This window comes from Pangasianodon hypophthalmus, chromosome 17 (assembly GCF_027358585.1).
Source record: "Pangasianodon hypophthalmus isolate fPanHyp1 chromosome 17, fPanHyp1.pri, whole genome shotgun sequence".
NCBI classification, from domain to species: Eukaryota; Metazoa; Chordata; class Actinopteri; order Siluriformes; family Pangasiidae; genus Pangasianodon; species Pangasianodon hypophthalmus.
This window is the reverse complement of record NC_069726.1, coordinates 2,240,527-2,257,370: the sequence shown is the minus strand read 5'-3', so window position 1 is coordinate 2,257,370 and position 16,844 is coordinate 2,240,527. Positions and strand designations below refer to the sequence as shown.

Here is a 16,844-nt window from a genome sequence, read left to right as displayed (position 1 = left end):
AGCTGCACTATTGTCATCACTGCTGTTACAGGAAATTAATCAACACCTTCTGACCAATCCCGATCCAGAATCCAACAGCACTGCAGTATACGAATGCATAGTAATGTGTAATCTACAGTATGAGCCCACTATACTGTGCAACTCTTGCGTATGATTTTATCTCGTGACAGATGAGAGGATCTTTGCTGAACCTGCAGAAGGGAATCGGCATGAGAGACGACAGCTCCGCGGCCGAGGACAAACGGAATCGATACCACTGACGGGTGAAGACCTCGGGCCGAACAGACACATGGTGCAATAAGAAGGATGTGGAGGAACCTCAGAAGCTGCCTCACTCCTCTCCTGTCCAGCGCAGCTCACTGAGCATCGATTTGCAAAAATGAACCACTTGACCCCGACCATCCAGATCTCCAGGGCCAAAAATGACTCCTGAATCGTTTGTTCATTCATTCAAGGACTTGTTTGAGTGTTAAATGCACATGCAGCCACATCTCAGCTGCACCCCCACCCCCACTACCACCACCACCACTCTATTTTTCTTTGTTTTTTTTTTGTTTTTTTTAATAAAAAAAAAAAAAAAGGATTCCGGGACCAGGTTAACCTTTGACCTATTATCTCTAAGTGTTACTTGAGAAAGTGCACAGGTAGGAGAATGTGGAAAGCATATTATGAATACACACAGATTTCTAATTTATAAGTAGAGCTATATTTGTTGCCAGAGCTACCTTTTTACTGAGGCTTCCATGGAAATATCGGGGCTGGACCCCGGAGAGCTTGTGCCATGGTGCTAATCATGCATAAATGTCCATGTTATAGCTACAGATTTATTTCTGTCTGTGTGTAGAGTAGCTTGTTTCTCTTGTTGGAACATTATGTTGCCTGTAAAAGTGAAAGGCCAATCATTTGCGGAAAACAGAAAGCGTGATCATTTTCCTCAAAGATGCCGTACTGTATTTCATTTTGCACAAAGCAAAACTGCTTTTGTTTTTTTCCATTTGTTGTTTATTGCTGTTCATCTTTATTTCCCCTTTTTTTTAACACTGGACTGTTCAGGATTCTGAGTTGCCAACTTTATTTATACTCGTCATCCATTCCATATTTTGTGTTACATGATTGGATGCTGATCATGAAAATCTTGTTTTAAGCTGTTTGTGTGAACTAGGCATGTGCCGATATTTCTGACCTTTTACCATAGCTTACGAAAATCTAACGAATTTCTAACAATATTGTATTTAACAAGAAGGCAGCTACCTAGCTGTAGGTCATTGGTGTTTGGAGGCAGTGCTTTGATATCTCTGAAGGTACCGATAAGACAATGGATTAAACCATCCTTTGAAGGCAGCGAAACGTCTCCATGTTGCTAGGTTACCGATGTACGCTTAACGATAACTAACCCTAAACTCCTTTACCTAACAAGTATCATTGGGGAAAATATATAGGAGAGCGAATATTCAGGACTACACCAGCTATTTCTCACTGGAACTAAAGTCTCAATTCAAAAATAATTCTTGAAGCTGATTGGTCAGAAGGTGATGAATTTTCTATAACAGCAGCGTTGACAGTAGTGCAGCTGTAAATCACGGGTTTACATTAATGCACTGATTTAAATACGTTATCGTTTCTATAGTAACAGCTCATTCGCAGGGACGATCTACATAAACAGACTAAAAAAACGTGTTTTTTTGTTCATATAGTGAACTTTTCTGTAAGGAGACATTTATGCAACATTTCTGGAAGGAGTCTCCAGTGTCAACAACTTGTAACTGTAAAGCTGTAACTTTACGTTTTCCGACATCTTCAGGAGTTTATGTTTCGCAGTTTCTTGGTAACCTCCATTTTCTTTCTTTTAGACGCTGGTGTAACATAAGTGAGAACAGGAAATTGTGTCTTAGACGTTAATAAACAGATTATTGGCACATGCCTGGCGCAGAATAGTGACTGAGAGCATGTTGAGCGACGGCAGTGTTTTCTTTCCTGCATTTATTTCATTTCATTTTGTTTTTATGCTGCCTGAGAGAATCGTGGAAGTAGGAGGAGTAAACTGTGAAAAAAAAAAACAACTCTATATGCTAGGTAGAATTGCAGACTGTTGTGGTATTTATTTTCAGTATTATTCGCAGAAAGTCCCAGACAAGCAGTCTGTTAACGCTACCCCTGGCATTTTAATTTATTTATTGAACGATTTCTTTTATCCAAAGCCCTACAGCTGAGCAGTGTAGTGTTAAAGGTGTTGCTTGCAGCTTTCTGACAGTGCAGGGATTTGACCCTACAACCTTCTGATGACTGAACCTTATCTCCTGAGCCTATATACTTTTATACAAGCTGTGAAGAGATCTACAGAGCCGCAGATCCAGTCTGACCAAAATCGGACAAATCTCATTTCTAACACGCAGCTTGTTGTCCATCTCTTTTAGAACTGGTGTTGCATGTTTATCATGGAAAAGTTTGGTGCATAAAAAAAACGTTTTAGCTTGCAATTTTTTTTCTCAAGAAATAATTGGAACTACAGCATTAGCATTCTAGCACCCTAAAGCCATCTTTTTACTGTTTTATATCCACAGATTCTTGTGAAGTGCTGCTTCTTAACTCCTCAATCAATCCTTTATGTCTTGAACTGGTAAATAATTGGAGCAGCTCAATAAGGATCCAAATATAATGTACTCATCAAGAAGCAGGATTGGAACACAGCCCATGTTTTTTTCGTTACTTTATCAGGTCTTTGAATAGTCATGGCCGTGACTGTTATGGTCCAGTTATTGATAAAGAATTACAATTTAATATTTCACAGCATGCTTCTGTACAAATCGTAAAGAAAAGGGAATCAGTCAGTTTATCAGAAGGAGAGCTGCTCATGAATGCCAAATACAATCATCACCCTCATACTCTGGGTGTAAGGTTCTACACTAAAGCAGAATCCAAAAAATCCTGTTTGTGTGGGTTTTTGTTTGTTTGTTTGTTTGTTTGCTTTGCGTCTTCATCCTACAATCCTTCATCCCAGCCTATGAAAGTTTTGAGAAGTAGCTACACAACAAGTATTATGGCATTGTATTGCAAATCGCAAACGTATGTGCATAAAATCTTTCATGTTTTTTTATCACTATTGTTATTATTATTATGATTTTAATCGACATATATCGAGCTGAAATATTTATACTAATATTATAATGGATGTACATGTTGTATATGTATAGTTGCTGTGTATATGGAAAAGGGCTCCGGCGTGTCGCTGGCCGAAAGCCGGCAGTCCTGAAAAGATACTTTCAGAGTAAAAATCGAAAAGATTTATGTGAACAACAAATGAGCAGAATGAATAAAGGTATTTAAGAGCTGTTGCTTTGTCGTCAGCAAGTCATTAGTTTTAAGTTTAAAACTTAATTTATATGATTTATACACAAGATTGTTTGTCCTGATTTAAAAAATCCATGTTTTCAAACCCTCTGCTGTCATGGCAGTATCGCAGAAAATATTAATCAGTGAAACAATCAATAGTAAATACCGCAATTGTTTTAAAGATTCGTTTGTTTTTTTAAAGTGGTGGCTGCTGGTAGTGATATGATGCTGCATTCGACTAGACATCGTAACTCATAATTTCTGTCCTCCATCCAGGGAAAAAAAAAAACAAAGAAAACCCCCTCAATTAGGAATTCCTCATGGAGAACTCGGGGCGGTTTCAACTCCGAGTTCAGCAAGTGACGTCAAATCAACATGGCTGCTCACAGCGTCTACAGCAAACAGAGCAGCACTTTTACCCTTTTTAAAGATTTCTACTGTATATCCACGTGTTTACTTTAGATCAACCAACATACAGACTTATTCACTGTGCTGTTGCATTCGGTTTAAAAATAAATAAAAATAATCCTCTTTTAATCCTCTTTATTTGTTAACGGCAAATAAGATGATGAGGATACCAGAAATGAAACTTTTTTTTTTTTAGGATTTTTTTTATGTTTGAAAGAAAGGGGAGCTTAGCCCCGTTAGCTCATTGACGCAAGCCGTCCCTGCTACTAGCATCCTGTTCACGCCAGTTACAGGACTGCAGACTTTCTCTTTACAAAGGTATGTGTGACATGGGTTTTACAGAGCTTTACAAAAAAAAACAAAAAAAAAACATGCAAACAAAAAATATCTTGTGAAAATAGGAAATTATCTTGTGGGCTTGCAAAAAAAAATTGTTTTTTTCTTGAGATTTTTTCTGAAAGAACATGTTCCTGGTGTAATTTGGTGTAATTTTCTCATGTGCACCACTTACTTTCTCGTTTTCTTTACAAAAAAAAAAATCTTGTGAAAACGACTCATTTTTTGCATGCGCACAAGATACGGTTCTTTCTCGCATTCTTCTTCTTATTATTATTATTTTCAATCAGCTTTGATTTATGACTAATTTGTCCTCATGTTTCGTTGTAACAGCCACTCTCACTAAAGTGTGTTGAACAGATTTTACTAAAGAGCATTATTTATTTACGCTTTATACAGTATATATATATATATTATGTGTATATTTATTTATATACACTACATGTATGATTTGTGTCTTCCCAACACAGGACAGAGCATGCTGTTATAGGAAAATAATCCACACCCAGGTGAAGTGATCCGTCCTGACACGAAGCAGAAATTCATCATTCTCCTAGAACCGAAGTGTTTTATTCCTCTTACACCACAGCTATTTACCAAGTACAGTTTTCCATTTATTAATGACCATCATGTCATACTTTTTATCCATTTATAGTTAAATGTTGTTGAAAATCTGTGAAGCGAATTAGTTCCTGTTCTCACTTATGTTATAGCAGCTATAAACAGTCGTTCCCTCGCCAGCCTCAGTGCCGCTTGTCATGTTACTGAGAATTTATTTATTTATTTATTGATTCAGACAAGTCAGGTGTGGTCAAGTCTGAGCATGAACAGATGCCCAACATTCGGCCCGGATGACCATCCGATTGATTGTTTTTCCTACTGGAACAACAGTAAAATGCCATATCCATAACGAAGACACTGATCTAATACTCAGAAACAATCTCAGGCTGATACCAAAAAAACAACAACAACAACAACAACAAACAGTGGATCGGATCAGAGAAAAAAGAACGAATTTAGTCTGATTTCTCTAACAAATGGAAATGATTGGATTTGGAAAAGGTTTTTTTTTTTTGGTGGGGAGGTGAATTTGTTATATATAAAGTTTATTTATATATATATATATATAGTTTATTATATTTATTTCTGTGTGAAAGCTGTAGTTTGGTGTGAAAGCTGTTAGTTCTGTATTGTTGCCTGTATTTTTTTTAAGTGCTTCAGTTTAAAAATCATTTTAAAGCTTAGTTGTCTTTAAAGAAAAAAAAAACATATCAGAAAGGTCTGACTGGCTGATACTCCAAGTTTCATTGTTAATATCAGTAACAGATATCTGTAGCATCATGCCAGCTTTGCTTTTCTAACATAAAACTTTACGTTATACTTACATTTTTAAATCAATCTGAAAAATTATTGTAAAAAATCGAATTATGTTCAGGACAGAGAGAAACATAAGTGTTACACAGAAATGAAGTTTGCTTATCTGAACCTCAGATTTCTGTTTCTATCATTACTGTTTATGATTAATAGATGTACGTTATGTAATGTTCTGTATAAATGTCAGGCTGTAGGAGACAGGAGACAAATAATGACCCTGACTTTATCTCTCTCAGTCTCTCGTCTCCTGTTCAGTCACACAAGTGAGTCTCTAATGGACAGCATTCATTAAAGGTGTGAAACAAACACAAGCACTCAGACTGATGCAACATGGTCGCCTGTGCTCCTGCTTCTCCCCGCAGGCCGGCCCGGCCGCTGAGATCGTTAACACCAGGACAGTTTCACATAAATATATTTAAGTAGCTTAATATCACTGTGTAAAGAGCCGACAGAATGAAATGCCCAAAAAAAGCATCTTCTGCATTCCTTTTTTTTGGGTTTCTAATTTACAGAATTACATGTTAATGGAAATCAAAACGTTATGCAAAGTTTTATTTATTCAGTCTCAAAGGTTTGGCGTGCTTTGGTTAATTTATTTGAACATGTTTACTGTGAGTCAGATTTAAAGCATGAAAAGGTCAAACTGTCGAGTACTGCAGTCTGCTGTGAAAGAAAAAAACTGCGAAGACAGAAAATATGTTGGGAAACAAAACTGGAAAAAAGTGAAACATGAGTCCAAGTAAACAAACAAACAAATGTTTTATATAAATATTTATATATAATATTTAATATTATTAATATCAATGTTACTATATATTTATTAATAGTAACATTATTAATACAGATAGATAGATAGATAGATAGATAGTTTCATTATTAATATCTTTATCTTTATTTTCAAGAAATAAAGAAACATCTGTGAAACCAGATTTGGATTAAATATCCTGTAGGTTCCATCATTAAGAGAAAGGGTGTGCAAACTTTTGCATTCAACTATATATTTTTGTTCAGTATATTTTTATATATTGTTTAATATGCAATATACGTTTTAAGTGTACTTATTCAGAAATGCTTTCAGAATGCTACATATTTATAACAGGGTGTATTACCTACAGACCAAAAACAATGGAATATTTTAAATTTTAAAATTTAAAATTAATTTTTTTTAATTATATCTTGTAAAAGGGAATGTTTCTATTTTTGTTTGTTTGTTTATTAAATAGGAATATATTAAAAACTACTGAATAAAGAATGATAAATGAATAAATTGATAAATGAACAAACAAGTTGAAACAAATGAAATTGATTTTATTTGGTTAGTTCCTGTATATCAGGCAGATTCATTTTGTTTTTAATGAATTTAGAATAATTAGAGTGTGCATTCTTTTGTTGAACTTTTTTTTGTTTAAGGTTTTCTTCATATTTAATTTTTTTGCATAAAGGTAATTAGTTCTCAGGCACAGTTTTTATGTACTTTATTTACAATAAACCTCTTTATGATATTTTTATGATATTTCTAGAACAGAAACGGAGTAAATTCATGTTTACTGCCTACTGTAACTGGCTCGTGCCGTTTTTTATTAGCTCAGAGCAGTATGAGTTTCTGTAGGAGATTTTCTCAGCAGGTCATTTGGAGCAAGTTGCTGAAATCAGCTCTCTAAAAGTTTTGGCACATTTCGTCCCTTCAGTGTCCCGGCTGCGTTAGTTATTTTCCACGTGTTTAGTCATTCATTTTTAATCGAGCCTTTCAGATGCACAGAGCAGCACGTTCTTTTTTTATTCCAGACGTTGATTCTCAACAGCGTTTTATTCATGTTGTTTAATAGTCTGGAACATCTTTTCCTTGAGCTGCGTTATTGTCTCATGGAGTTCGCCAGGCTCTGCTGCTGCTCGCTGCGTCTGTGAAAAGACTTTTTTTTTCTTTTTTTTGCATTTATTCTGAATAGCATGTTGGCAGAATGTGCTGATGGCACTCGGGGTGAACGTAGGTGGCTTCCCTCCTTCTACACCACCTGGTGCAACGGCCTTAAGGCGATTGTTGATAAGAACTCCCAGCTGTACATCATCAGAAATACCTGCGATGAGCTTCTCTATGAGGGATAGTCTAATAAAATATCATATACAGAATGTCTTTTTATTTCTTTATGTTACTGAACATAGCTTGCAGAGAATACAACATGCTGTCTTAGAAACATAATGAGTGCCAGTGTGGCGGGATGAAGTGAAGCACATGCTGGGGTGTTTTATTCCTCTTACACTACAGCTTTATTTATAAAGAATGAGACATTGTACCTTTTTGTAAGGAATAAAAGACTCCATGTCGTGCTGTTATAGGAAAATAATCAGCAATGGCCTGGGGAGTCACAGTTGATTATTTTCTTATATATAGAGTCAGGATGTAGAGGTTCAGTAAGTAGAGACTCCTTGGTATTGGCATTGGTGTATTTCTATACATATTTATGTATATCCAGTGGACACTTTTATGGGCTTCTAATGCTAATCTAATGTTGTTTTTGCTGTGCTTACTGAAGCAGTGAGAGCACAGCACACACATTTCATTAATCAGATCAAGTGTAAGGAAACGCAGTATACTTTTATCTGCAGACTGTGAGTGAAACTTTCAGGAATACGGTTTAATAAAAAATTCCTAACAAAGAAACGTGGGTGTGTTCATAGACACTGTCACAGCACAGAAAGCTCTTCAAGTCCTAGCAGTCGAGTGCAAAAGTTTGTTTCATGTTTCATATAGAAGTAGTTCAAAAACATACTGATTTATTTCTTCTGCCATATATTGTTTTTTCTCCTAAAGATTAAAGATGTGTGTCATGGCTTTTCTCAGACTTGCCTTCCATCTTATTTGTATTTGCAAAACAATATGAACACAAACAGTTCTTACAGTTCAAACATACAGGCATGCCATTCTTACACACACAGTGCTGCTGAGTTCTGGATTCTGATTGGTCACGCTTTACAGCTTCTCAGTAACATGACAAGTTGCATTTTTTGTCTTATTAACTTCAAGAGAGAAAAAACAGATGCTGATGATGGAACGACTTATTATAGCTGCTTTAACATACGTACCTCAGAAGAGAAACTAACTTGTTTTGGGACATTCCACAACACTAACTGTAACTATAAATGGATAAAAAAATACAACGTCATTCTTTAACATGTTGTCTGTGCTGTTATAGGAAAATAATGATCTTCTGTAACTCAGTAACAGTAACAGTAATTATTTTCCTATAACATGACACAGTGTTTTATTCCCTTTACACCACAACAGCTGACAATGTAATGAATTAAAGAATGACATGGTCGTACTTGTTGTCCATTTATAGTTACATTTAATATTGTGGAGGAAACAACAAACGAGTTCCTGTTCTCATTTCCGTTATTTCTACATACTCCCCTGTTTCTCTTCTGTGCTGAGATTCATCATTTATTCTTCAATTAAACCTGCTGTAAAATGCACTAGAGTTGATTTATCTCACTAAAGGCACAAAGATGCAGCATCTGCGTGAGTAAAAATCAGCAGCATTTTCACAAACCCTGCGCTGTGTAATTCATCACCGATCAACATCAGTGCTGATGTTGAAGAGCTTTGGAGATCACTGCTGCTTTCCTGATGATAACTCATGCAGAAAAGAGATACAAGACAGATTTTCTGTTCATCTGCCTCTGAATCTGCAGAAGATCAGCTTCAGACCTGACAAACTGTGAAGTGGAATAATGAGTAGTCCTAGGAAGGAGGAGTTAAAAAAAAATCATTCATTTTTCATTTAGACACAGAGATCTTCAAAGCTTTTGGTCTTCATGTTCACTGAAGGAATGAAATGTACAAAAAAATAATCAGCCTTTTCTAGCGTGTGGGCCCAGAGCTCAGGCTTGAGCCAGGAAGCGTGGCACTGTGAGATGACAGTGTTAGCCCACTCCACCAAGGTCATGGTTTTCAAGTGCTCCTGGTGTTGCTCCTTAAACTCATAGCACCTGGGTGTGTTTCCTAAGTGGGAGTCATACCTGTAACATCATACCATAGAGATTGTCTGTGCTGGTATTTCAGTGGGCAGGTGAATAACTCTGTTGCCATGATGTTCAAGGCTCAGCTGTGGTGAGTTTTCCTTTATAAGCACACTTTGTAGTGTCTCACTGATGGAAACTAAATAATAAATCAGCAGGTTGTTTGAAGGCACTGGTGGCTCAGTAAGCAGGTGAACCAGCATCTCACTGTGGTGGTCAGGGTTTGAGGCTTGGCTCAGGTGAGCTTTCCTTTATAAGCACACTTTTTGTAGTGGAGATGTGATGTAAACTAAAAGATAAATCTCACACAAAAAAGCAGGTTGCTTGAAGGTACTGGTGGCTCAGATGTCTAAGGGTGAGTCCCTCTGCGGTGTACACTGCACAGGATCGAGACCGCCTGCAGGCGAGCTGAAGGTGCTGGAACTGGGTGGGGCACTAAATCTGGCAAAGTGAGAGAAAGAGAGTGAAAGCCAGTATGTCCCACCTGGGGCTCCTGGAGAGGTGGAAGGAGGGGTTATGCTGCTCTGGGCCATTTCTTGTTTATTTATATATATATACATACACTCACTCAATTTTGTTTTGCTGTTTCTTGCACTACATATTTATATTGCTACTTCTTTCATTTATATATATATAAAATGTGCTACATTACTATTGCTATATATTATTGTTACTTGTACTACATACTATTTATACATGAAAATCTGCTTATTAGATTACAAAATTAATTTACTCCAGATTAGAATAAACCATGCTTTTCTTTCTTCAAGATCAAGAATACACACCCACACTCATTCATTCACTCACTCACTCACTGAGCCACCAGTGCTGCCTGAAAGCGAGTTTTCGCTTGACATATTTATCATTCACACAGTCTACAGAAACAGAATAAAGTAGGCAGGTAGGATTTGAACCCACCACCTCAGTGAGGGAAGGCAAACACTTACACACAAAGCCATGGAGCCTCACAGGGGACACATTTATTTTTTATTTGTTTATTTTTTTGGTTAAGCGGTTCTCCTGAAGCCTGACATGCGGCACCCTCAGTTGGTGTGTGTCAGGGTTTGATCTGAAGTGTGACTCGTAGCAGCTCTACACTGTCTGTTGTGGTGGTTCAGTGGGCAGTTACAGTAGTGTGTGAGGCTTTTCTCTTGCTGTGATGATTGTGGGTCAAGCCTTGACTCCATGCTTTCAACTGCTAAAAGATGAGAGTTACTTTTATAAAGGTGTGTGTAGGTGATGTAAAGTTTAGGATAAATACCTATAAATAAGCTCTTTTCTCTGAAGGCGTTGGTGGTGCAGTGGACTGACTTGATAAAGTGAAGGAACGCAGGATGAAGACCATGTGTAGGTGAAGCCTGACTACTTTCTTTAGGCTTCTGCATCTTTTGCAACCCAAACATTCCACTAATCACTATATTATTCCACTAATCACTATATAACTAGAGGGCAATTATAATAAATATAATACGTTTTTTATTTTAGTCCCTGCATATTTCATTTGCATGCCTGAAAGTGATAGTTTTTCTCCTTTCATGATTTTAATTATATTAATTATTTGATCTTTTTACTGATATTTTGTATGTTTTACTTGACCTATTTACCTCCTTGTCCCTGTAGAGTGTATGTTGTAACGTGTTGTGATGTGACGAGTTTATCATATTTGATTTCATCATCTTTCACCAGGATTTTGTAGATTTGCACCCAAGATCTGCTGCCGTAATCATAAAGACTGTCCTGTTGCTCATCCCAGGACTCTTATCCACAACCCTCTCACACTGACCATCCTGTAAACACACTTTGTCTTTACTCTTCTGCACCTGTATACTGTAATGATGTATAATCGCACAATCCGGTGTCACTCTGAAGAAGATGGGTTCCCTTGTGACTCCGGTTCCTCTCAATGTTTCTTCCTCATGTCGTCTCGGGGAGATTTTCCTCACCGCTGTCACCTCAGGCTTGTTCATTATGGATCAAAATCTGCGTCCAGGTTTCTGCAAAGCTGCTTTGAGACAGTGTCTATTGTTAAAAGCATTATGAAAATAAAGCTGAACTGAATTGAACATGTGTGTGTCAGTGAAAAGTTTCTGTGATGTTCAGTCACAGTTGAGCAGAGGTGGTAATTTTTTTTATCAAGTAAAAGTGCGATTTGTCATCATCTGGTAGAAGTTTATATACAGCTTCAAATTATTCACTTTACTTACAGTGTGAAAGAAAGTATAAAGAAAGATTCACCAAAAGAAAAGGAAAAACCTCTACAATTTTCAAAACGCACACTGATTTTAGCTCCTGCCGCTAAATTAGTGTCTCTTTCACAAAGAACCCAAGGAATGTGAAAAAATATTAGCTCACTAAAAACAGCTTTATCTCTCAAAATAGTTTATATATGAGAAATGTACATATATGAGAAATGTAGCAATGTTTGAAAACATAGTGAGTAGAAAGTATTTTAATTTTGAAATGTATGAAGTAAAAGTAAAGTACAGCTACTTAAAAAAGACTTAAATATGGTATCAGAGTAATTGTACTATACTATACTAGACTCCTAATAGATTTATTTTATATCTATTTAGATTTATTTTAATGGCTTTTTTGTTACAGTGTCCTGCATTTGACAGCAAAAAAAAAAGTGCCATCAGTCCTAATTTTCTATCCCTGATTTTTTTTTTTTCTAAGCTGAAAGACAAACAATTGTGTTTAAAGGCAGTGGTCTATGACAGTGAAAATCTCAGATGCTAATACTCAAGAAAAAACTGGGAACCGCCGACGTGTGGGCTACATGAAGGTGGAGCTCAGAAAATCATCTTAAGCATGTGTGTAAACTGACTCTGAATACGAGGAACTTTCCCAGTCTAAATATTGATGTAATTTTTAAAAAAAAAAAAAACAGCACATAAACAAGAGATATTATTAAGGACACCGATATGGTTAAATAAAAGGTGTAAATTCTGTTGCAGTTGCATATGATGCATATGATGTTCACTGCATATGATGATTCATGTCAATTCCTTGTTAAAAATTTGACATACTGAATTTGAACCACTTAAACCCTTTAAACATCTGGAAACCTCCACAGTTTGTGATGAACGTACCCCTTTATTTATAAAATGCCTTCATTTAAAAGCTTTTCTTTATCACCTGCTATCATCTGTTTGTACTTTAATGACTGTCTCATTCGACCTGATATACACCAGTGTGTACTGTTCATAAAATATCCCCTGCATCATTGCTGACCTGGTGGTTTTATTCCCGGCCCCTTGCTCACTTCTATTGATCTTGTATTCAATTAGATTTACTGTGGCAAGAAGTGAAGCCGAGGCTGTCAGCGGCGTGACGAATGGAGCCTCTTGCGCCGACTCGGAGCCAGAAACCAAAAGCAGCAAAAGCGGTGGGCGTTTTCTCACCGTTCTTTCGCCGTCGCATTTATAATTTCTAACTGGTTCCAAATGACAACGCTGAGCTCACTTCACCCTGCGCTATCAGCGTGCTGTCTCGACACAAAGCGCAACATCTTCATCATTAACATTGAATCTGTTTTGCTGGTTGCTTGGTGCACACAAATCCCATTCCAGATGCCATGTTCGATTTATTCTTCCGTCTCTAAACCTGTGGAATGCTCTTTTTGCAAGTGATTTGTTTTTAGGGATTTTTTTTTTTTTGCTTTTCAAATAGGATCCAGGTGACAAATAGGCGCTGCGTATATACTTGGATGCTGACTTCACTGAACGCAGTAAGGAATAAACGCAGCGAGTAGGTTGTCACTGGCTGATTTTCCATTTATATGTAATGTAGTATAAAGCAGGAGGCTCTGCTCTTATACAATAACACAGAAGTGAGTGTAAAATACAATATCGAGAAGATACAGAAAAGCTCTGATATATGCAGTACAGGTATAATAATAATAGAGGTTATTATTGTCCAATAATTGTTACATTTATTCATTTGTGAGATGCTTTTATATAAAGTAAGAGACAGAATCCAGGCAGTTGAGTGTCAGGGAGCTTGTATAAGGATCCAATGTGGTCTAATGCTTGTTCACAAAACAACTGCATTTATATGAAAAGATTAGGAGTGGGGTTAATGATTCAATGCCTTCCTTATGACTTTATTAGTATAAAATCAAACAAAATCCAACTTCTATATGAATTTTTCCCATAACATGAGGTTGCTTGTGGAGTAGCTGTCCAATATGGAGGCTAGCACAGAACGTTAACCACCAAGCTACAGCGGTTTTATTCACATAATTAAAGCCCTGAACAGGAAATTTGAAATATGACACACGCTGTGATACAGAGGAATGCAATAAACATGAAATGGGGAAGGTGTTGGAGACAAAACATGCTAGTATGCGACTCTTGCAACTATGCTAGTTCAGCATATTGCTAGTCTGCTACATTTGCAGCTATGCTCGTTCAGCGTTTTGAACAAGCAGCTGTTAATCAGTCTGAGGCAACTGGAAGAGGCTCAGCGAGTTACAGCAGGATTCTGTGTGTGTGTGTGTGTGTGTGTGCATTATCCACCTCGCTGTACCCGTGGCCTATATGATGTGTCCATCAAAAGAATCTGCACTGCATGCAGACGAAAATCACACACAGATCACTGAAGAAGAGAACAAACCAGTAAAATTAAAACACACGGCATGTCTACAAATTGACTAGACTGTGGTTCATCACAAATTCTCTAACAGTGCTAATAGTTATTTGCAATTAGCACAAATTGTGATACATGCAATGCATATCCAACTGACAGCATTTGGAGCCCATAATTTGCAAGGTCATTAGTGACCCTTCCCATAATATTTACCCGTTTTCTAGCTACAGGTCTCCTTAGACCCCATTAGCACTTCCACACCAGGCCTAACAGTGATAATGACTTAACAAGGTGCACAGTTGAATTAAAGGTGTCAAATAAACAGCAAAGCCATGATGCAATGGAGAGTACAGGGAATTGTGCAGGAGACCAAGGCCAAGTTAAGAGTTACAGTCTGCTTTGCTTAGGCAAAAACTGACTGAATTGAGTCACGTTTATTTTATATAGCACATAAAAAAAAGTCAAGTGTCTATCAAAGTGCAGTGCATGAAGCAGTCACATAGAAATGAAAAAAAAAAAAAAAACAACACAAAATAAATTCAATTGATGATTGATAAATCAAAAACCAATACAAAGCAGTGAAAGACAAAACCACAGCTGATGCGACAAAACAGATCAAATTTTTACATGACATGCTTTACATTTTTACTACGTTTTTACATGTCACGTATATGCTGGGCCCAATCAAATTCTTTATTTTCTTATTATTGAATTATTTATAACTTTTCTCAAATTAGCAACTTTGAGACCTTTTTGACACCCAAGTTTAAAAGCCAGTAAAAATGCCCCAATTTCAAATAAATATGTGATGTTTTATATCATTTTCAATAGAGATGGGACTTTTGTAGTTTTAAGTGGGTCAAGTGATTGTATGAAAAGCTAAACCAAAAAAAAAAAAAAAAATTGTAAAAAGTGAAAGAAAAGAAATCCTGTTCTTTAGAACATAAACTTTCATCATGAAACACTGCTTGTTTTAGACAAAATTTAAAAAACAATTATTGACTGCTTATTGACCGCTCTCTGTGACAAAATGTAATCTAACTTCAGTCTCAATGCCAAATAATATGTAAATTATTGAGCAATATGTAAACTATTGTAAGTTATCATCTTACAGTGACTCTTGTGATTATCACCTATGCATTAGCCATTAAAAGTATAATAAACAATGACTCATTGTTTAGGAAAGAAATATATATAAAAAAAAGTGTTATTACTGACTGACTAACACTAACACTAAATATTAAGTGAATATGACTTTTATGATTTCAATTCATTTTATTAATTCTGTGTAGCTAGCTTCTAAAAGGATTTTAATTAACATAAATATTAATAATGCCTTTGTTTAGTTTGTTGAAATGCCAGTACACTGGTGATCTCTTCTTCAGATTATTGATTCATAATTGCAATTATCATCAACAAACCTTTGCTGTTCCAGTTACTCAAGGTGGCCCTCAAGACTCAGTACTCGGTCCACTCCTTTTTAGTCTACATTGCTAGCCCTTGGCCATATTATCCTTGGACATGGACTTTTTAGTGCAATGAATTATTAGAAACTAAGAAATAACACTGGATGTAGATATAGTTGATAGAGATACGTAAAGATACATAATATCTAATATAAGGATATCTATTAGATATACATATCTAATATCTATCAATATTTAATATCTAAGCATTTTATCTTCGGCTTATCTTTCATTTGTCGTTTACCAAAATTTCTCTGTGCAATAAAGCAAATCTACAGACTGTGCTCTATTTTAAGGATGCTTAAGCACTAGTCCATGCTGTTATAATCCCACACCTTGACTACTGTGGTGCTCTTTTTACTCATCTTCCTGCCAAAACATGACATGATTGTTAATTCTGAGTTTTTAATAATGTGTGGCAACAAATGTATATACCAAGGCCACAACTTAAGCTTCTTATTAAGCTTCCACATGTAACGTTTCAAGTAAGGTCACAAAGAACCTGTGGCAACTGTTGCAGTTAGACAGAGAAATCACCTGAATTAACACTGTGGCCACAGGAATCTAAGTATGGAACATTTTGGAATGATGCATAAAGACATACTGGTGTCATAAGCATTGCAATATGAACAGGAGCCAGGAGCCTTTAGCATATTCTTAAACAAAGCAGATAGACATTTTCACCTACAGTACCAACTAATTACTTGGAGTTGACATATTAATTATGAGATAATAATAACAAAATATTAAGTTTTGGATTCAATTTCCACAATTTATGGTAAATAATTTATAACAAATTGTGGTCATTCATGTTTGGGGCCTTGAACTATTAATATCAACTTGATTAATATCAATCATGGCAGCCTCTATGTTTTGATTTGAACTCACAACTTCCTGATCAGTTGCCCAAAGGCTTAACCACTGAGCCATTAACCTCTTTTAACAATTAACCAACCAAGAATCAGCAATGGAAATTCATGTCATGGTATGTTATGTTATACATCATGGAAGGGATACTTATTTGTTTTTGGATAAAAACTGGAGTCTCTATAAGAAACCAATGCAAACAGTCTGAATTCATTCTGCTGCTACCATAATGAGTTACATCAACAATAAAGATTAGTAAGCCTGTTCCAGAAGCAGCCATGCAAGCCCAAGCCATGACACTACCTCCACTGTGCTTGACCGATGAGCTCGTATGTTTTGGATCATGAGCAGATCCTTTCTCCATACTTTGGCCTTTCCATCAGTTTGATAGAGGTTAATCTTGGTTGCAGAACTTTATGCTCATCTCTCTATTTCTTTGAGAATTCCAGTCTTGTC

The 16,844-nt window shown here is 36.3% G+C and overlaps 1 protein-coding gene across 8 annotated transcripts in view; it reads left to right on the top strand.

Annotated features, from left to right (window-relative positions):
- The window catches only part of gramd1ba (GRAM domain containing 1Ba), a 75,625-nt gene extending 72,293 nt beyond the window's left edge, over positions 1–3,332 (top strand). For all 8 annotated transcript variants that reach the window (XM_053241448.1, XM_053241449.1, XM_053241452.1 and 5 more), the window contains one exon: positions 171–3,332. In XM_053241448.1, the coding sequence (XP_053097423.1) occupies positions 171–260 (90 nt within the window). In that variant the 3' untranslated portion in view covers positions 261–3,332. The remainder of the gene's footprint in view (positions 1–170) is intronic.
- Positions 3,333–16,844: the final 13,512 nt, after the last annotated feature.